Source organism: Protopterus annectens, chromosome 2.part1 (assembly GCF_019279795.1).
Source record: "Protopterus annectens isolate FY-2018-M chromosome 2.part1, PAN1.0, whole genome shotgun sequence".
Taxonomy (NCBI): domain Eukaryota; kingdom Metazoa; phylum Chordata; order Ceratodontiformes; family Protopteridae; genus Protopterus; species Protopterus annectens.
In genome coordinates this window covers 498,163,839-498,186,980 of record NC_056729.1, presented here as the reverse complement: position 1 = coordinate 498,186,980, position 23,142 = coordinate 498,163,839, and the positions used below count along the sequence as shown (strand labels likewise).

The 23,142-nt window shown below is 41.9% G+C and overlaps 1 protein-coding gene across 1 annotated transcript in view; it reads right to left on the bottom strand.

Annotated features, from left to right (window-relative positions):
* Window positions 1-23,142, bottom strand: part of LOC122794856 (latent-transforming growth factor beta-binding protein 2-like) — a gene marked incomplete in the record, with an annotated part of 523,235 nt that overhangs the window by 222,215 nt on the left and 277,878 nt on the right. Inside the window, 1 exon segment of the mRNA XM_044063459.1 lies at window positions 21,922-21,985. Coding sequence (XP_043919394.1) covers window positions 21,922-21,985 — 64 coding nt within the window.

Here is a 23,142-nt window from a genome sequence, read left to right as displayed (position 1 = left end):
CAACCAAAAAAAGTGAAGAGGAAACACTGGCTGCAAAGAATTCTACAACTGTTGAAGCTTCAGCTTTGGTACAAGTGGTAGAGTAGCTAGAGTGGGGTGAGAGGGGCAACTGCCCCAGGCACAAACTTTTGGGGGCACAATTGGCCATCCATCATCCCGATCACTCAGATCTTTAGTAAAAAAGGACAAAGCAGTGGTGCAGCAGTAGCACTGTCACCTCACAGCAAGAGGTCCTCTAGCTTGATTCTCAGCTGGGGTGCCTTCTTTGCATAGTCTGCATGTCTTCCCTGCGTTCATGTGCGTTTCCTCTGGGTGCTACAAAGACATGCATCTGGAACGTTTCTCCCCGGGCTTCTGCTGGAAATTGGCTTCATTCCAAGTCGGGCTTTCCCAGTAGACAAATGAGAAATAAATAAAACCAGCTTTTAAAATCTGGTATTGCATTTGTGGCCAAACTTGAGCACTATAGTGCTGTGTGTGTGATCTAAACTAACACTGATTACTACAGTTTAAAAGTAAAAATAAAAAAACTTTTTTAAACTAAAATTTGAGCATTGTCACTGTAGCACTCTGTGCAGAGTATAAACTGCAACAACTGCTTTTAGTTTTAACCATTTGTAGTAAGTAGTTTGCTACAGTTTAAAAAGAAAATATTCATTTTTTTAAACTAAAACATGAGCACCGTAGTGCTCCATGCAGGTAGAGTATAAGCTGTAGAGACAGTTTCCTACATTTGTAGCAAGCTTTCTATAGCTTAAAAGAACAAATATATTTTTTAAATACAATGTATGGAAAAAGGATTGGGATAAGACATAGAAACAGGACCTGAATGGCTGGGGCAGGAGGGGGTGGGAGGGTTATGCATCTGGCCACCTGGCTGGTGTGCCAGCACTATGAAGACTTTTTTGTTCATTTGAAGAGCTGGGGGTGGGGAATGCAAAGATTAGGTGCGGCAAGTTTTGCAGAAGTTCCTATGGCTGAGGGGGCAGGGAGTTAGAGTTATTGGCACAGGGTGATGCTTGCGCCAGTTATACTTCTGGGTATAAGAGATGGCTTCCAGTAACTTATATGAAAAAAAAAACATCAAATGTACTCAGATAAATGAAACACTAAAGGAATACATCAACTCAAAAGCTGGAGAAAAAAACAGAAGAAGCTTTAACTAGCAATTCAGATGAACTGATAAAACTTCAGAAATCAGAGGTTAAAATGAAGAAAAGGATGACAAGAGTATGAAGCTTCTCTAGAAGAAATATTTCAAAAATGAGTAAAGTTAGAAGACATTGTGTTCAGAGAAACCTGGAGATTATCTGCTGTACCAGAGAAACTGGAAGGAACAAGACTGTATTTTATGAAAGCACAAATAAGCAACTGGACTGCTGTCCCACAGCAACATTTGTTAATTGAAATGACACCGATTATAGGCTCCAAACCTGGCCATGAGAAAGCAACCAAGACCTATAAGAGTAAAGATGCAATCATATCAGCAGAAATACTTTATGGCAAACTGTTCTTGAAAGCAAAAATATTCAAAACTGCAGACTCCAAACTGTTTGTAGAAAATTATTAACAACTGTACACCAGACAGAAAAGGAGCAAACTTATCCCAGCAATCAGGAAATGTGCAGAGGCAGGTGTGAGATTCAAGGCGATGCAGCTATCTTTACAATACTTTTTCCTGGAGGATCAAATATATTTTGGAAGCAAAACAGGCTACAGATGAAATATAAACATTTTTCCAACAAAAAGTGATGAGCCAGCCAGCAGAAGAGGACTCTGCTTCTCATTCTTCTGATAATAAAGCTCATAGAGAGAATTTGAAACCTTTTCCAATGTTGCAAAGTAAAATGATTAAAAGAGATAAAGCACAGGAGTTTACTAGAAGAATCAAGAGGATTTGAACCAGAGTCTGGTGTTGAGAGATTGAGATAAAGAGAAAGATGACCAGCAACAGTGAATATAGTGAATAATTGGGAGACTATAAAGCATCAATCACATTTGTGAAATATGGCTTTGCAAGAAAATGTGTCCGAAAAAGACTGGATTTTTGTTTACTTTGTTTAAACTTGTAGGTTGAATGTAAAGTGTAGACCCCACTTTATGTCATTAAAGATTAGAAGAGCAGTAAAAGGGGAAAAACAGTAACTAAGTAAAACAATTTTTGTTCTTGTTGGAATTTGTACAAATTACCTGATATAAACTGCATGTTATATACAGTATAGCAGTTTTGTGTAGTGTGTAGTCAGGGTTATTTTAAATGTGGAGGAAGTCTTTTCATTGACTGCTGTATGTGGTACAGATAAAAGTATAAACTACTACTTTAATTGCATGAAATATAGGCTTTGCAGTATAACAAGAGTAAAAGGCTAAACAAAAGCAAGTTTAATGTTAATATGCCTTGAACTTAGGCTGCTGAAGAGGGGGTGGGGTGCAAAAGTGCATGGATTCGACTTAGAATTAAGATATTTTTCTTATTTTTATAAGGGTGTGTGTGTCTATATTAATGCAATTGACTTGAGTTACAAAGTACACTGCGGTGGTGGTGCTGCGGTAGCATTGTCGCCTCACAGTTAGACGTTGCACGTTCGATTCTCAGTTAGAGCTTCTTCTGTGTCGACATGCGTGAATGGGCGTTCCTTCATTGAAGGTTGTGCGTTAAGCCCGGCAAGCCAGCACGTAAAAATCTACTGCCAATCATTAGCGGACAGAGTTTTGCTGTGGCGATCCCTAATCGGGAAAAGCCGAAAGAATAAGACTTGAGTTACAAAGTATTTTACGTAGGCAACTAGGCTTGAAAAATAAGATAAAATTATGGAAAACATGAAATGTGCTAAGTTTCTCACATCTGCAAAGATATTAGCTTGTTTCTTTTTTCCATTAGGAAATGGTTCAGTTGCAGTCAATACATCTGCAGCTGAAGACAGCTGTACATGTTGTTGAGCAAAATTGACAAAGATTCACTGCTGGTTACTTGCACAATGGCAAACAGTTCAATGAAAAATAAAACTTAAAATTATGGGAAATTAATATGAGCTAACAGCCACCCTATTATCCTTTAATTTATTAATAATACAGCGTACAATTTTGTTTTAATAGCCACTGCATATTTTCTTAGGGCTAAAAGTTATTGAAAGGAAGGCAATCTCTAACCTGAAGTCCAAACTTCTGCTTGGCCACATCACATTCTATTACCTTTCCCCTTCTAGTTATTCTCTCCAAACTATGTTCTCTTGTTGATTTTCTTCAGACTCCAGCCCTCTCCTGCCTATTTTCTATACCCCTACTTGTAATCATACCAACTGATAAAATCTTTTTTCTCCATTCCTGCATTGGCTAAGCTCTTAGAATGTTTTCTATTACTTTACGAATACAATATTCTGTATGTTTGTTGTCACTCTCCTTAAGGATCCGGATCCAAAATTCAACTCTATTTCTCAAAATCCTACCCCATTTCATCATCCCTTTCCATTTCAATTTATAACCTTCTGCATGTGTTACGTAGAACAACCTTAACTGCATAGCTTTAAAGTATTCCTTCAAATCAGGTAATGCTAAACCACCTTGTTTTATGAGAAGAATCAACTTATCCCACTTAACTCTTTCGCATTTCCCCTTCCAAATAAATTCCTTAAACTTCATTATGAAATTTCATCCACAACTTCTCCTCTGGTTGACAAACATATGCCTCACTTGTGTATAAAGCTAAAAGGACTAAATTATTTTTGCTGCTAGGATCTTTTTATACATAGCCATAAGCTGGAGCCTACAGTTTCTCAATTTTTATCTTTTTAGTCTCTCCACACATTTCTTCAGGTGCCATAACAGAATAATTTTTAATCTATTCACCTAAATACTCAATCTTATCTCCCCATAAATATGGGTATTTCTGAATCAGTTCATGTATGGTTAACATAGTTAACCACAACTTTTGTTTTATCATCATTAATTTTATATCCCAAAAAGACTTGAGAGTCTCAAAATGTTCAACAATACCAAAATGTCCTTTTCTGAATTTGTGTACAAAGTAATATTACATACTAATCAAGCTAACTTTTCTTGATTACCATACCATTTATATCCCCGAATTTGTAAATACCTTACACTCTCTACTACTAGCTCTAAAGCAAATAAAGGCAAAGGAGAACTCTCCTACCTTGATTCTTGCCTCTGATCCCCTTTATTTCCTCCTAATTAACCCCATTATTCTAAGAGGTACTTCAACTGGCAGCATTGCAGTACTCATGAAATCACAGCTGACTCTGTAGAGTGCTTTCACTGCATCAAAACCTGCCATCAATAGTGGCGCTTTCTTACATTTCGTTTCCCTCTGAATCATCATTTTTCTATGAATACTGTCAAATGTTTGCCCCCCACACACACACACAAAAGCACACTGATCCATACTTATCAATTCTGGCAATACATTCTATTAGCTACTATAGACAAACACTTTATAATCATGGTTTAAATAGAAATGGGTCTATATGAAGCTGGGTCTGAAGGGTCTTTACCCTCTTCAGGTAATACAGCCACTACAGCTTTCTTCCAATATACTAGTATTCGTACTCCACCCCTCCCATTTAAAATATTACACAAAACATTCTAGATATTTATCAATTTCGTCTTACCCAACTTCCAAAGGAAAACCATCTGTTCCTAGAGACTTCCTTGTTGATTAAGCATCACCATTTTTATCTCATTTCTTCCTGTATTTGCTATTAACTGATGAGCCTCATCTTCTATAAATAATTCTTTGTGTGCCTTCTCTTAACCAGAATTTCTTTGCTTTATGCAAATGTTCATATATATTTCAAAAATGTCTCTCATACCTCTATGAGACCTGTGGTTATTTTTCATGTCATAGGCTCCCTAAGTTTGGCAACAACCTTTTCTACTTTCTGCTACCCAAGTTGTCTTGCTAAAAGTTTGTGTGCTCTGGACTTATCAAAAAGTAACAGTTGCTTAGAAAATAACAGCTGCTTGACAATAAGCTTTCTAAACTCATGCATATTATCCAGACAGTCCCCTTATTTTCCCATTAACACTGCACTTAGTCATTCTCTTGTAAGACCACCTGAAAATCAAAAGTGGTGGATACATACAAGTGAAATTACTAGTTCACACCGTTATAATTCAGTGACGAAAATAATGAACATAAAATGATATGAGTATCAAATAAATGACGTAAGAATGAGAAATAAAAGTAGAATGTGTTCTAAAAGTAAAGAATATGAAATAGAAAACACAAGAGTATATACTTCAAAAATGCTGCAGTGGTGCATGCTCCTAGAAATACTGTCTAAGTGGTACAGCTGAATAGGAAACAAAAAGAAATGGAGACCTTACATGACATTATGCAAACAGATCCAAAATAATGGATGGGCAGTATGCTACTGTTGGGGAAAAAAGACAAGATCTGCAAGACCTGGATAAACTGATTAAAAGGCAGCATTACCATTGCCTTTTTTCCAATACTAGATGAAAACAAGTGAGCTGAGGTACTTAATTTAATTTGGTCATCAACCTGTGGGCTTCGGATCCGAGATGGCAGTTTCACCAGCATCAGATCTGAGCTCCAAGCTTTTTCCCTTACCCATAATACCACTGCATCTCCTTCCCTCAGATCTCATTTACCGTGGTTTCACCTGCATTGTGATCCCTGAGCTCCAGGTGGTAAGACTGTTGTTTCAGGGTTTTTTTTGAGTGAAAGTGTGTGTTTTTTTTCTAATTCTTTAGGTCTATCTATTCCTCCCCTTTGTATTCTCTGTTGAGGTTTAGTGTTAGTTTAAAAAAAAAGTCTATAGTAGTTTGTGTTAGTCCAGGGTTGGCATAGGCCTTCTTCTCCCTTTCCCACCTTGTGTTTTGAGTGTGTGCCTGAGTTTTGGGGTTGGGTAGCCAGCCACTATTATGGCAGATCAACATAAGTTGGTCTTCAGAAAATGCACAGAGTGTGGCCATAAGTTAGCCCCTGCAGACAGCCACACACTGTGCATTGTTTGTTTAAGGGCCGCTCATTTGACCACTGAGTGCACAATATGTGCGGGGTTTAACCCCAGGGCCTTAAAAGACCATAAGGCTAAATTAATCCTGAAGGGGCTTCTCCCCTCCACGGAGGGGGTTGCCTCATCTTCTGTAGTGGCAGTCACAGCTGTGACCTCTCCCTCCACTTCTGTTGTGTCCTCTCCTCCCTCCCAGCCTGGGACTCACCCTCCCGTCCACCGACCCAGGGAAAGGGAGAAGAAAAAAAGACAAAGAGGCACCATGAAAAAGAGAAAGGGAGGAAGAGATCCCCGGAGCTCATGGATCTGGCGGGTACTCCTCCCAAGCTTCCTGCACCTTCCAGGCAGACTTCCCCTCAGCTCCAATCTCTAAGGTTTTCCTCAGAACTGGGGAGGGTTCAGCATTCAGCTATGGCCTCCAGACACCATCCTTCTAGGCCAGCATTGGTGGCTTCTTCTAGGTCAACTAGAAGCTTTTTGTAGCCTACATGGACAGACTGATGCAAAGGTTTGTTTGCACTCAGCTTCAGATGGGGGTCTTGCTGGCTCCCTCTCCCTCTGGAGGGGGGCAGCTCACTAACACTATTTACCCCAACTGCTCCTCCTCCGATCCATCCTCTGGTTTCAGAGTTTCTGGATCTGAGAGATCAGGGGGTCTGCGCTGATGGTACCACTTACCTCAACGCCGGCAGTTACCTTGAACGTGTCAGATCCGAGCTCTCGGAGCCGTATAAAAAAGAAACAGTCCAAGTGTACACAGCAGGTCCACACCAAGATAAAATTCTTCCTTTTATTCACCAGTAGATTAAGCACTTTCGTCAGCTTGTAGCTAAAGACTTCAGCAGAATGTACTCAAGCATACAGAAAGGCAACTTAAATAGTTACAAAACACACCACCTGACCAATTAATCAATTGTTAATTAAAAAGACATACTTTGAAAAATTAAGCACAGTGCAATCCTTCAGTGAAACTCCTCCCTTTTTTATATAAAAATGTTAACAGTTAAATCTAAACCAAACAAGACCTAAGCTTTAAAGCGCAACTTATACTACAATAATCATTTAACCCTGGGCAAATGTGTGCTTGTAACTTAATTTGCCACAGTAATTCTTTCAACTCCAGGATATCTTTCCAAGGGCCACCCAGAGGGTTTGGGCATACCTGCTCTATTGCAAAAAATAAAAAAAATTGTGATCAGAAAACTGTTCTATATGTTTTGCCAGAGTATTAGTTTTTTGTGTTGTCTAATGTCCAAGTAGTGTTCATACATGCGATCCCTAAAGCGTCTTTGTGTTTTCCCCACATAAAATTTGGGGCACACACTACACTGAACCACATAAACAATGCCTTGTTGCAATTACAATGAAAATTGGGTCTAACCATCTGGTGGTTAACCATTAAACTACCACCTTGCAAAATGTGTGGGCATTGTGGACAAGAGCCACATTTAAAAGTGTTGCGTTTCCTAAAGCTCAGTGGTAGGGAAATGTTGGTGCCAGTCTCAAGAAAATTCTTAATAGACTTACAGTTTCTAAATACAAACTTGAGTTCTGTCCCAACATGTTCCAGAATCCCAACAAAACATTTAAAAATGTTCCAATTCTTTTTCAAAATGTTTGAAATGTCTAAGTAGTCATTAGAAAAGGTGTTAACAAAAGCCTTATGAAAACTGGACTTGTGTTCAATCCCTTCATTACTCCAAGCCAAAACGTTCACTATTTTCCCTTAAAATGTGTCTATAAAACATATTCTCCCTCTTAGTATGTACCTCAGAAAAAATCTGTTGTACCATTGGGCTGGGCAAGTACATGCCATAAGCATGTTAACTAATTTTTCACTTTCTTGTTGAAAAACATTGTCCTCAGAAACCATGCGGGCCAATCTAACAAATTGCCCCTTTATCAATCCCTTCTTTTGATGGTACGGGTGGCAACTGGTAAAGTGAAGCAAACTGTTATTGGTTTCCTGAAAATGTTGCTGGTGTATATTTTATTAACATAGTCCTTTTTTAACTCAACATCTAAACAGTGGATGGTGTAAGAGTGCCAGTTGTAAGTGAATTTAAAGGAAGCTGCTGTTTGATTGCAGTACTCTATAAAATTACTGATCTCATGGACAGGTCCATTCCATGCAATGAAAATGTCATCCAAAAAGCAACAATACATTCTCCAGTATTGCTTGTAACCTGAATCATTAAGATACCTTCTTTCCCACTCCAACATAACAATGTTTGAAAAAAAAGGGGGCACAAGAGGTCCCCATTGCCACCCCACATTTCTGCTGATAGTATTGGCCTTCACAATACACAAAATTGCAGTTCAAAACAGTTTCCATAAGTGTAGTTAGTACATAAATGTCATTGTTTGAAAACATCCCACTAGCAACAATATAGTCATGGCACCAGGACATCCCAATATCATGGGGGATGACATTAAAAAGATTTACCATATCAACAACTATAAATCTTACATCATCTTCCAAAAATGTCAGTTTCCCACCTTTCTTAAGAAATCAAGAATCTTTACACAATTCTGAGTGCATTTTCAAACTTTTTTTGATTTTTTTATCAATAAATCTAGCAAGGGGGTGAATCTTAGCTTTAGAAGCATTAACAATTGGCCTTAATGGGGGATCCACAATATCCTTGTGGATCTTGGGAAGTCCAAAAATAGAAGGTACAACAGGATAATCACACTTAAGAAAATTGTATTCTGGGGTAATTGCACCTTGGTCAAACACATCTTTAAGCAAATAATCTATCTGGACATATGATAAATTAACTAAATTGATAGATGCTTCATCATACATAGTATCTTCTAACATACCATTCATACGGTTAACATAGTCCGTTTTTGTCATCACCACAATCCTCCCGCCCTTGTCGGGCTTCATAACCCTGATGTTCCTATCTGAACAAAGTTTCTTCAGTAAGCCCCTTTCACTTTTTGTTAAATTAAAGTTAACTTCTGTAGGGAAAGCATCAACCATTTTTAAGTCATATTCACAAATCTTTTCAAAAACAACAAGGGGCATTTGCAAGGGGGGAGCCATAGCCTGAGTGTCGGATCCGAGGAGCTGAGTTTTTCCCCTTCGGCTCGGACTTTGTCGGGCCGAGACCTATCCCTCGGAGCCTCGGCACCTTCAGGCTCAGCTCCGATCCCTGTGTCAGATCCGGGGAGGGTGTCCTCTCTGTCAGTTGCTTTGGAGGTCCCCCCCCGGCATTCGCTGCAGTGGAGAGGGTTCTCGCTAATGGACTGAGGCCTCTGACTATCTCCTCGGAGTCTGGCACGACCCCCTCTATTCTTTGTGCGTCTTCTGCCAGTCTGCCCATGCAGAGACAGCCCATGATCGACATGCCCTAGACTGTTCTCCATGTGGAACCCCAAGCAGTTCGTGAGTCCTGTCCGGAGAGTCCCACCGAAGAGGTTCCTCACAAACGTAAGTGCAAGAGGAGGCACTTGGACTCAGAGTCCCCCATGGAAGATACAGACTTGGAAAAAGGGGAAGGGTCCACGAGACCCCTCCCCCCCGAGGATGTCTCATTTGGGGGCATCATGGAGATCCTGCGTCAGCGGGGGGGGTTGGTCCACCCCATGCCTTCCTCGAATGAGTTAGCATTTCTGGATGCATTCAACACAGAACCATCTACTTCTTGGGTGCACCCCCCGCAGACCCCCTGGTGGACCTCATTACCACCAGGGCATGGAAAGAACCAGACACTATGGAGCCAATCCCAAAACATCCAGATAAAATCTTGAGCCCCCCAGTAGATAGACCAAGCTGGAATAAAGGGTCCCCAGTGGATGCCATGGTGGTAGCAGCTGCCACGAAGAAGGAACTGGCTCAGGAGGGTTCCGAGAATCCAGGACGATGGACCAGTTGGGAAAGTGGACTTCTGCGTCAGCCACCTTTTGTATAAGGGTGCTGAACTATACGGCCCATGTTAGACTGCGGATTGACCTGATCGAAGAGTTCACTCTTCACCAACACATCCATGCGACTCCTTTCTCATGCCACCAGAGTAGCAGCACAGGCGGCTGGGTCTGGCGTTGCCATGAGGTGACACACCTGGCTCAAGCTATGTAATTTCGCAGAACCTTTCAGGGCATCTTCTGTGAATGCTCCCTACGACCGCTCTTCCTTGTTTTGGAAGACTGTCCGTGACACACTAGTCCAGAGTGAGGAGGATGGGAAGATACTGTCTGCCGTTGGAATCTGCTTCTCTAACCCCCAAAGATCCTTTTCTAGGAATCAGCTGGGGCAAAAGATGATATGGTTCCAGAAGTCTCAGTATTCCCAGGACACTCAGGACTCCTTTTCACCTAGAGGCAGAGGGGGACAAGACAAACGGTGATCCAGAGGCAGGGGGTGTCCGAAGAACTTCGGGTCTCGAGAGCCATTCTCAGACAGATCCGTGCAGCAGCCCTGAGGTGCTGCCTGACTGCTCTAGAGGCAGTCGGGGGCCGTTTCTCTATGCACCTGATGGTGTGGGAGTCCGTGTCAACAGACCTTTGCGTGCTCCAAATAATATCCAGAGGTTACACAACTCCCTTTGTGACATGTCCCTTTCCTCCAAAGCACCTCCAGGACATTCCACCTGCACAAAGGGAGGCAGCAGCAATTGTAGAAAAGCTGCTAAGCAAATGGGCCATCCAGCCTGTACCCCCAGATCACTCTGATCAGGGATCTAGTCCAGGTTTTTTTGGTGCCAAAAAAAGACAGAGGATTTCAGGTTGATTCTCAAACTTTCCACTCTGAACCTCTCAGTTGCCAAAGAAAAGTTCTGGATGGTCACTTTACAATTCATCCTGCCTTACCTGCAGAAAAATGACTGAATGTGCTCTACAGATCTCCAGGATGCGTACTACCATATAAAGATGCACAGGCGCTCCAGGAGGTTTCTCCGCTTTCAGCTAGGGGACAATCTCTACCAATTCCAGGCCCTACCCTTCGGTCTCACCACAGCCCCCAGGGTGTTCACCAAGGTCATGGCAGCAGTAGCGGCTCACCTGAGGCTTTAGGGCATACAGGTCTATCCGTACCTGGATGATTGGCTCCTTGCCACTCCCACCAGGCATCTACTCTGTCAAGCCAGGGATTATTTCTGGAAGTTGTCAGACTGGTGGACATCAGTATAAATATAGCCAAGTCCTCTCTAGAACCAGTTCAGGTCCTGGACTATATAGGGGTGAGAATTGACCCATTGCAATCCAAAGTCTTTCTGACTCCAGAGTGGGTTAAGAGCCTTCATCTTCATGTCCTTGTGATATTTCAGTATCCCTTTCCCCCAGCCGCAGCGGTGTTAAGAGCCCTAGGATCCATGGCAGTCACTATCACTCTTCTTTCTTGTGCTCGTCTTCACATGCAGGCTTTGCAGTGGACGTTGGGAGGTCCAGTGGTCCTTATTGGATCGGCCAATGACTCATCTGATTCGCATAAGCAAGGTGTGCGAGAAGTCCCCCTTCTGGTGGCTCCATTTTCTGGAGATAGCAAAGGGACAGTCCTTTGTTGTAGCCCCACCCCAAGCCACGTTAACCACGGATGCCTCCAAACTTGGGGGGGGCATAGCTCGGGCAGGGCAGTCTAAGGCACATGGTCCCTAAACAAGACCAATCTGCATATCAATGTTCTGGAGATGAGGGCAATCTTATTAGTGTAGCAGGCCCTTCATGCCTTTCTTCCTCTGGGAACTATTGCGATTCAGACAGACACATCAGTGGTCTGGTACATCATCAAACAGGGCAGAACCAGATCCTAACCCCTTTGTCGAGAGGCAATGAAAGTGTGGGAATGGGCGATCTCCACCAACTGTTTTTTGATAGCAATGCACATTCTGGGTCAGTCCAACATACTAGCAGACAAATTGAGCAGAACTATCCTAATGCCTTACAAATGGTCTCTGAATCCTTGTGTAGCGCAGCAGATCTTCCTCGAGTGGGGTCGGCCGTGCTGCGATCTCTTCGCATCTCCTTTCAACATGAAGTGCAGAGAGTTCTTTCCTCTGATCCCCCCCACAGGGGGAATCTGCCAGAGATGCTCTGGTCCATGCTTGGCCTCTGGTCCATGCTTGGCCCCCCGGTCTTCTTTATGCATATCCCCCGTTACCCCTCATGACAAAGTTCTTACAGAAGGCTCGGCAGTTGGGGAGCAGATTCATCCTCATTGCCCCATTCTGGCCTCACCAGATCTGGTTTCCCTGTCTGTAGTCTCATCTGGTAGCTCCTCCTTGAATCTAGGATCCGATTCCGGATCTTATTTCACACTCTTCGGGGATTCCTCTTCCAGAACTGGGCAGTCTGAAGCTCACAGCTTGGCTCCTCCAGTTCCATTGACTGCCAGGACTCCAGGACTTTCTTTCCCCATTAAGTCTACTCTGGTGGCAGCCCATAATTCATCTACCAGAAAAGTTTACCATAGTAAATGGAAGCGTTTTTTGATATGGGCTTCTCAGAGGGCTCCAGATCCTTTTACGGCTCTAGTGCCAGTGGTTCGTGAATTTTTAGCACACCTTTTCCAGCAGGGCACCAGCTCTTCTATGGTGAAAGTTCAACTGGCACCCATTTCTGATTTCCATGTAGGTGAAAACATGGGGTCTTTGGATTCTTTCAGACTTTGCAAAACCTTCATTAAAGGGACTTTTATTTTACGGCCTCCAGTGAAGGACCCCTCTCCTCCTTGGGATCTTATCTGAGTTTTACAGGCGTTAGTTGCTCTGCCCTTTGAGTCAGCTGCCTCTGTAGACTTGAAATGTTTGTCTTGGAAAACAGCTTTCCTAGTGGCTATCACCTCAGTGAGGAGAGTGTTAGAACTTCAAGCATTATCTGTTAAACACCCTTATATGGCTTTTCATAAAGACAGGGTCTCACTTTGGACTAATACTTCTTTTTTGCCTAAAGTGGCTTCAGAGTCAAATATCAATCTGCCTGTCTTTTTTCCAAATTTTCAGAACACGGGGGAATATAAACATTTGTTAAATGTACATAGCCAGTTATGTTTCTACTTACGCAGAGCATCCTTTGGCTCTGCGGTGCTTCGGAACATTCTTCCATGAGGGCCTCCCAAGGTTATGGTAGCTGGGGACTCTGTCCCACAGGTTGATGACAAAATGAAGTTAACTACTTCAGATAAAGATGTTATGTACTTACCATTTTATTTATTTATTTGCAGTTGGTTTACCAGGATAGTCCATTGGCTATGTTCCATCTGAGTAGTTAGACTTCATTTGTCATCAACCATCCCTCCCTCCTTCACCATGGCTTTGTTATTGTTTTTTTTTCGCCTGAGTAACCAAGAGATAGTACCCTTGCAGCCCTCTTGCTTTTACATGTGGGTCAGGTATTGTCGATCGGGCTCATGTGCTGGGTGGCAAACTCTATCTGCGGGAAGGAAGCAGATGCAATGGTATTATGGGCAAGGGAAGGAGCTTGGAGCTCAGATCCGATGCTGGTGAAACTGCTATCGCAGATCCGAAGCCCACAGGTTGATAAATGAAGTCTAACTACTCAGATGGAACGTTATGGTAAGTACATAACTTCTTTTTTCTGGCAGTTAATGTTAGTGGAACAATGCTCCAAACAGTGCACATTTAATATGCTACTAGGAAACTACAGCTTCCTAGTAGCATATTAAATGTGCTACTAGGAAACTACAGCGTCCTTATACAACTAATATGCTACTAGGAGACTACAGCTTCCTTAGATATCGCTTTTGTATTTGCGGGTTGGCACAATTGTGGGTTGGAGCTTGGCATAATGGTTAAGTTGTTTATCTCACAGACATAAGGTACAGGGGTTGATTCTCATCTTTGCTAAACTAGGCTCGGCTTAAAATGGCCCATAATAGTCACCCTAGTACTTATCTATGAACCTATTTCACCAACACCAGGGCTAAAGGGCTGCTGTACAAGTAAATGAATGCTTGGATTATGTGGCAAACATAAATGATGACCTTTTAATATAGGTTAAAGTACAATAAAATCATGAAAAGAAAGAGTGAGCATAACTTCAACATAAATAATAGCAATTGTAAAATCAAACTTGACAAAATACACAAGTCATATTCAAATATCAGAGGGTATGAAACATGATCCAGAAAAAGATCTAAGCATTTCTGCAAATGCCAAGTTCAAGGCCAAAATACTAAAGGCAATACAGACACTCTGAGGTTTGATGGTGTATGTTACAAAGCATGTACCAAATTATGTCTCAACTGCACTTCTAAATCTGTTAAAGTAAGACAGCACGGGAATAGAGGTTTGACCAGGAAAGATGATGAAGAAATACTCAAACTGCAAATGCTCCAACCTTAAAGTATTATCCGGTGAATGAGTCAGGTATGTTTTAAGTAGATACCAGCTAAAGATCCTAAAAGTGGCAACAAAAGGATTTAGAGATGCACAAGAGAGATTTTCTCCCATAGAAAAGGAGCTATTAGCAATACTGCATGTGAGAAGTGTCATGAATACAAGGTAAATAAGTTTAGGTGGAAATGGATCACAAATCCTTGCAAAGCACATTCAGAAAACCTTTCTAATGGGTACCTGCAGAGAATGCCACAATCTAGGATTCAAAAGTGAAAGTCAGACAAGGGTGGGAACTATATACAACAGGTAGGCTGAATATATCATATGCGCCACAGAAGCAAGAACTGCTACAAGAATAATATTCTTTGGGTAATATGGTTGTTATTCCAGACAAAAAAACAAGTGAAATAATTTCAAAGGTGTACTGATACTGACTTAGAAATGCAGTTACCAAATGATGTTGCTTTGAATGGGTAGCCTAAGAAAAACTCATCTGTAAGGAAAGAAATTCAGTCTTATTTTTCTTTCAAGGAAGAAATAGGTCATTTCCAGGGCTTGATGCTTAAAACCTGGCAAAACAATAGTTTCAATTAAATGAGATAAATGCTTGATAGGAAAAATGAATTACATCTAGAGATAATAAAATGCAAAGAAAAAGTATGACCTACAATGTTTGGCCAAGTGTGTCAATTCAGACAGAACTAGTAGTACAGAGTTGTGCCACCTGCAATTCACACCATCAAAACAATCTAAAAGAAGAAACGCTGGTACATAAAGTACCAGTCCTAGCACTAAGACAGAGAACAGATTTGTACCAATTCAGAAAAGCAAAGTATTTCATATGTGCAAATTAAAATTCCAAGTGTCTAGAAACAGTCAAACTGACAGACACAATAAGTGCAAGCATGATGAGACAGGGGACAACTGATGTCACATATGACAATGATCCAGAGTACAAAAGTTAGGAATTCAGAAGCTGTAGGTATGACTGGAAATTCAGACATACAACATCTGATTCATATTATCCTCAAAAAAAGGACAGTGACAGAATTACCCAAACAGTGAAAGTTATCATGAAAAAGAGCTACAGGAACAGTTATCACTGTTGCAATCCCACAATTTTAGGACACACAAATACTCCATTGTAGGGAGTCTCTCAACAGCTGAACTGTCGATGTGTCGAAAGATGACACACTAAGTACTTCAACCATGAAACTAATGCTCGACGCACAACTTAAAGCAAAAACAGTGCTGAAAAGAAATAGTACAGTTGTGTACACTTACCACAAATGTAGATGTTAAGAGTGTATTCACTGTTGCAGTCATTACATTAGGGTTATCTGCTTGCAGGTAGCCCTCAGTCGGCCTGATTAACAAAGTTTTGGGCCCTGCGTTGGTTGCTGTCCCTTCTTCCATGACGTCAGGGGTATAAAACATGCAGCCAATGCCATTACATCAATTTTTCTTGCCCCAGATGTCAGGTGCCTCCCTAATTGGAAGCAATTAAATATAAAAGCACAAAGATATACTTCCAACAAAAAAGCAAATACACCAAAAGGCTTTTAAGCATAATAAAGGAAAGTAGAGGTATAGCCAAAAGAAGTTAGGGGGCTGGAGGGAGGGTAATCAGGACTGCAACAGTGAATACACTCGAACATCTACATTTATGGTAAGTGTACACAACTGTACTATGTTTTTCGTGTTTCACCACTGAGGTCATTACATTTGGGTAAATTCCCAAAGCTATGGTTGGGAGGAGGAATTTAGATAGCATTAGGGCCAGCTATAAGGCCTTGCAAGACTGCAGTGGCAAAGCCAGCTCTGGATTTAGAGAAAATTGGCAAAAGATAATGTTTGGTGAAATTATGTACAGAACTCCAGGTAGCAGCTTCTAGGATGTCCCTGGTAGTGACGCCTCTGAGAAAGGCTGTGGAGGTAGATGCAGCCCTGGTGGAGTGAGGTCTGATCCCCTGGGGATAGGTTTTCCATGGTACTTATAGCAGAAATGAATGCAATGGCTTATCCATTTAGAAAAGGTTTGCTTTGAAATGGCCTTCCCCTCTGCCACTGCAGCAAATGCCACCAGCAGTTCAGATTTCCTTTGAGGTATAGTCCTGTCCAAGTAGAATCTAAGGTGTCTGTGCACATCTAAGGAATGCAGTACCCATACCCCTTTATTCTGTCGAATGGGAAAGAAGGTTGGCAAATGAATGGACTGATTAAATGCCACACTGGATACCACCTTGGGCATGAAGTATGGATTGGCTCTGAGGGACACCCTGTCTGCATGACAGATGATGAAAGGCTCCACTGCCATACGGGCCTGTAATTCAGATACCCTTGTAGCTGAAGTGATTGCTAAAAGGAAAGCTGTTTTCCAAGAAAGAAATTTTTAAGTCTGCAGTAGCAGCTGGCTCGAAAGGAGGTCGAGTGAGTTTCTCCAAGACAAAGGTAAGGTCCCAGGCTGGGGTTGGAGCTCTCCTGGGTGGTCTCAAATTTTTGGCCCCTCTAAGGAACTGCTTGAGCAGTGGATGAGAGAAGAGGGGAGGTTCTGTGTTATAATGAACTGAGGCGTGGATTGGAAAAAGACAGGCCCTTGTGAAGCATCTCAGTTAAGTATTGTAAAATCTGAGGTAAATTGGGTGCTGCTGTGCTCATCCCTTGAGACTGGTTCAAGGCACAGGATCTTTTCCATTTTTCAGCATAAGATTTTATAATACTAGGCCTCCTTGCCTCTAAAATGATATCCATCACAGGTTTGCTGAGGGATGGTAAAGGAGAGATTAAGTAATTAGCCAGGCTGCAAGGTTCAGTGTTAGAAGCTGAGGGTGCAGAATCTGGTTCTCCTGTGAGACAGCAGGGAATGAGTCTGAAGCAGGTGCCATGGAGATAACAGTGACACACTGCGCAGGAGGGGGTACCAGTGGTGCGGCCAGTCTGGAGCAATCAAAATCATCCTTGGTTTGTCCCGTTTGATTTTTAGTAGTACTTTGGAGAGCAGAGGTGGGAAGGCATATACTGATAGGTTTTTCCAGCTGAAGCACAAAGCATCCACTTCCTAGCCTTGTTTGTGGGGAGTCCTTGTGCAAAATTTGTCCAATTGGTAGTTCTGGGGAGAGGCAAACAGGTCTATACCTGGGCTCCCCCATTTGCTTGTCAACATGTTGAAAATCCTTAGTTCCAGTTTCCACTCGTGTGGGTCCATGAGGTCTCTCCTTAGTCTGTCTGCCAGTGTATTTAATTTTCCTGGCAGGAATTCAGCTTGTAGGTGTACTTGGTAGCTCAAGCCTGTGTTCCACAATGCCATGGCTAGTCTGCAGAGGGGGTAAGATAAGAATGTGTACCCCCCTGCTTGTTTATGTACCACATAACAGTGGTGATGTCAGTTTTTACCATTAGTTGTCCTGGAAGAATGTGGTCCTTGAAGGCTGTCAGAGCATTCTGTACAGCTAACATTTATTTTTGATTGATATGCAGGTGCATTTGACTTGGGTTCCATTTGCCCTGAATGTACTTCCCTACCAGGTGAGCCCCCCATGCATAGTCTGTGTGCCTGTTGTTAGGTTTGGGTGGCAGGGGGTGGTGTGAAAGGTAGTCCCTTGTTTTGGTGGCAGGCCTCTGCCCACCAAAGGAACTGTAGGCAAGGTATGATAGGAATCATTGTTTCTAGGTCTTGAGAATGTTGACACCATAGGCTTTTTAGATACCATTGTAGTTTCCTCATATGCAGTCTTACATATGGAATTAGAAGAATGCAGGAGGCCATGAACCCCAAGGCTTGCAGTATTTGTCTTGCAGATAAGCAGGGTTTTTGTGGCCACTTGTTTGAAATAGGTTGTCAAATGAATTTATTTCTCTGGTGTGAGGTAAACCACTTGGGAAGTTGTATTCAAGCTTGCTCCCAGGAATATAATTTGTTGACAGTGTACCAGGTGTGATTTCTTTTCGTTTATGGTGTACGCCAGAAAAGTTAGAACCCTTTGTACAAAGACCAGATGATTCAAAAGTATGTCCTGGCTTTCAGCCTGAATTAGACAATCGTTCCAGGTATGGGTATATTTGAATATTTCTTTGCCTGCAAAATGTAATGACTGGAGCTAGGCACTTTGTGAATACCCTGGGTGCAGTAGATAAGCCAAAGGGCAGTGCAGAGAACTCATAGTGTATGTAGCCTGCTTTGAAGAGTAGGTATCTTCTGCAAGGATTCCCTAATTGGGATTTGCAGATATGCTTCCTTTAAATCGAGTGCTGCCAACCAGGCATCTTTGCCTAGCATAGGAAGCAACTGGTGAAGAGTTAGCATCTTGAATTTTGGAATCACCAAAACAGTGTTTAAGGTAGACAGGTCCAGGATAGGACACCATGAATTGTCTTTTCTGGGTACCAGGAAAAGTCTTGAGTAGAAACCTTGTCCCTTTTCCTCTTCTGGTACCAGTTGAATAGCCCCCATGCTTAAGAGAGAAAGTACTTGTTTTTGGGCCTCTGCCCACTGATTTGGAGGTGGTTCCAGCCACCCGCTTGGTGTTGGCAACATGTGGAAGTGAAATCTGTATCCCTGGGACACTATTTAAAACCCATTTGTCCTGGGTAATGAGTTCCCAATTCTTTGCATGAAGAGCAATCTTTCCCCCCAAAGGGGCAGTCAGTTGATAAGTGCTTGGAAATTTTAAAAGGAAGTCATTTGGACAGTTTACCATAGGGGGGAGTCGTATTATTCCTAGATTTGGAAGTGGAGGCCCCCCACTGCTTAGTTCTGTGTCTCCTCTGGGACTGAAACCTGGGTTTTTGCTGTCTGGGTTTGGCTTGAGAAGACTTGGAAGGGGCTGGAAAGGACCAATTCTTAGAGGGCCAGTGCCTACTAAATCTAGGAGGCTGAACTTGTAAAAAATCTAACAGTTTGCATAGATTTAGCTTTATCTTCCATCTTTTTAAGAACATCCTCAGCCTTGTTGCCAAACAGGCGGTCCTGATTTAAAGGAGCATTCAACAATTTAGCTTTAACATGATCAAGCAAAGATTGCTGCTTAAGCCAAACATGCCTTCTGAGCACAGACCCAGTAACAGCAGCCCTGCAAGAGGCCTCTAATGAATCAAAACCATATCGTAAAGCATGTTTTCCAACTTGTTCAGCAGAATGCATTAAATCCTGTAATTCTTTATTTTCCACAGAGTCCGGAATCAACATAATTTTCTGTTTAAGCAGTCCAATAACATGTTGCTGATACTTCAACATATGAAACTGGCAGTTTAAAGCCCTAATGGCCAAGGTTGCAGAAGTGTAAACCTCCTTACCCCATTTATCCAGCGCCCTGGAGTCTCTATCAGAAGGGGTAGGATTTTTAGCAGTAGAAGCCTTAATGCCCTTGGGCCCCTGTGAAATAGTCTCTGGATCTGCAATAGGAATTCCAAAAAGGAACTTGTGGGACTCAGGGACCCTGTAGTATTCAGGTTTTCTGGGAGCAGGAGGCAGGGAATCAGGGGCCAAACTAGACACTGAAAAAGCATCAACAATGTCTAGTACAGGAGGGTGGCCTAATGGTTAAGGGTGTTTGTACACACACAACAAGCAGAGTTTGAGTCTCACAAGGGATATAATGGGCTTACTTACAATGGCTCAGAGGCAGTTTAGCTTTACCTGACCTATGAACCTATGAACCTATGAAAAGCTAAAGGCCTATGCTGAGGTAGGAGAAGGACATCTCTAAGCCTCTTTTTTGAATCAGAAAAATCCTGGCTTCCCCAGTGGAAAGGAGGCGTTGGTTTAATATGCAAGTCCGTAGGCCTGAATACACCCTCAGAAGCCGGTGCCTGCACAGCGGCTCCAGACTCATCCAAGGTAGAGACATCTGTGGGTTCTATAGTTGAAGCATCTTGCAGCATACCGGACTCCGAATGGGTCTCAGTAGAGGCTTCGGAAACAGAAGTAGCAGGTTATCAGGGGCTGTGAAAGCATCTCACTGAGTACTGGTGCCTTGGCGGCCTGTCTCTGTCTTTATCTTTGCATTTTTTTTTAATCCCGGCAGTTGGATGGCTAACAGACGACATTTCTGGATAATTAAACAGAGAACTGAAATATTTAGAGGCAAAAATATACAGACGATGGATAGTGCGCTGATTAAATAAAGCGCAAAACCGACAGCAAGATACATCGTGGTCAGGGCCTAGGCAAGGAATACAGTATGAATGAAAATCTTTATGAGGTATTTGCTTTCCACAAGTAATGCAATTATTAACTTTTACTGACATCGGTAAAGAGCAAGAAAAAGTTTCCCCAACGGGGTACTTGGCTTTAGTTGAAGACTTCGGTTCTGAAACTCGAAAATGAAAATTTCAGGAGTCGGCCAACCGGCACTTGTGAACTACTACTGCTTCGGGTACCGCACGGCAAGAAAGACTGATGTAATTGCGTCGGCTGCATGTTTTATACCCCTGGCGACCTGACGTCATGGAAGAAGGGACAGCAACCGATGCAGGACCCAAGACTTTGTTAATCAGGCTGACTGAGGGCTACCTTCAAGCAGATAACCCAAATGTAATGACTGCAACAGTGAAACACGAAGATCAGAAATTCTACAGAGACAAAATGTAAAGGACTACTGAATTAACCTGCAGATAAAGAATTCAAAAGCCATGGACAAGCCACAGCCTGAAGCTGAAACTGTTGGAAAATAGATGAATCACAATTTTGCATAGTGTGTGTGGAAGAGAAGCTATAGAGAAGAAATCAGAGATTTCTATTACAAAAACATGCCCAAATTGTATTATCAGGAAGAACGAAGAGAACAGTCAACAAACTATCGTTCTGCAAATAATACACTGTGAAAACTGTTAACAAAGAGCTATAATAGAAAAGCTTCTAAAGTTGCCTCACCAAGTGAAGCTGCTGTGCAACAAGAGCGGTTATAAAAGCAAGACCAGAAGTCCAGTGCATATAGGCCTGTTAAATTCTCAAGTGTGGAAGACTCAAAATTAGATATACCGACTGTTCTGGAGTTAAAATTACTCTAAAGACTGAAGTTGCATTATTTAAATATTGTTTCTTAACTTATACTAAAATTTTGATTCTGATGTAAACAGCCCAGAGAATGCCTAATTCACTGGGATCAGTGTAACATGACAAATGTTCTTCCTGTGTGTGTGTCTACATACACATAAAACATATGTGAGCATCTGTGTAGCTTTATGATTAATGATCTAGCTGCAGTGATCTGTATGAAGATCTAGAGAAATCAAAAACTCGTAGAAGATTAACTTCCTTGCCTTTGTGTGTTACTTTAAGCCTCATGACATTACAAAATGCAGGGCTATTTTTCAAAGTGGGACAATGGGAGTCTAGTCATTCTAACAAAGCATAAATAAAAAAATAAAAAAAAAATACATATGTAGATTCCACAAAGGGGGAACAAAGGAAACAGGTATAATGTAAAGTCCAGGAGCCAGTAAGCGTTCCTAAGAAACTTTATATTATGAAACTTGGTCTTAAAATTAAACTGGCAGATGGCAAGGTTAAGTTTAGTAGTACTGCTGGACTAACATGCAGAACAGTACCATACCAAAATATGACTGAAAACCTGAACAGAAGGAGATTATGGTATTAATGAAGTATGACCCCTACTTACCTGCAGAAAAATCCAGGAAGGCAGGGTTCACAGGATGAGGCACCTTGCTCAGAGGCAAAAAAACCTATAAATAAGCATACATAGTGCTAGTGAATTTCAACTCTTAACTATTAATTCTAACAAAACATGAAATCTTCAAACTAAGGGCAATATTATGCAAACTGTTCAACACACTTCACTCATTTACTTTACTGCAAAAAAAAAGTTATGTACTTACCATAATGTTCATCTCGCCTTCATTCTTACACATGGGTTTGGAGCTGATCCATCGGCTCAGAGTCGGCCACTTTCTCAAGCTCAAGGTTTTAGAATAGCTCGAGGCCAAGTCCCTATCCCATGATGCTCTCTGTCTCACCTCAGATCTAGTTTGCTGATCCCAGCATGTAAAACAACACATAAAAGGCACTCCAGCCAGAGTAAGAAATCCTAGAACAAGACCCACCAGGCTGCAAGTCTTACTCATTCTTCGAAAAACCTGGAGGGGGAAGGTGGGTGGGAATGTAAGAATGAAGGCGAGATGAACTCACATGGAATGTTATGGTAAGTACATAACTTCTTTATGCGAAGTTGTTCAATCTCACCGTTCATTCTTACACATGGGTAGCATCCCAAGGACCATACTCCTGTGTGGCTCTCAGGAGTATATTCCTGAGGACAGTGGAACCAAAGGAAGTCCTGTCCCTGAAGGCCCTATCTACTTTGTAATGCATGATAAAGGCATGCGGCATAGACCAAGTGGCAGCTGCATATATAGTGTCCAAAGGCAGCCTAGCCGCATAAGCTGAGGACGTAGAAACAGCCCTAGTGGAATGCGCTTTCACGCCATGTTCTAATGGTTGATTCACTGAGGAATATGTAAATTTTATGCAATCATTTGGAAAGAGTAACTTTGGATACTGATGGCCCTTTCTTAATGTCAGCATGAGAAACAGAGTTGTTCTGATTTTCTAAATTCTTTTGTTCTGTCCAAATAGAATCTTAATTGCCTGTGAACATCAAGCTTAGCTTATGCAACATATACTCCAACTTGTTGGAATGGTTACTGAAGAAAGTTGGGAGTTCAATAGTATTCAGGTCAGTTTCAGAACACACCTTTGGAAGGAAGGAAGGGTTAGTCCTCAGTGACACACTGTTGGGATGAAAAAACAAATATGGGGGTTTGATAGGGCCTGAAGTTCGGAGACTCTACGTGCTGAGGTAATGGCTACCAAGAAAATTGTT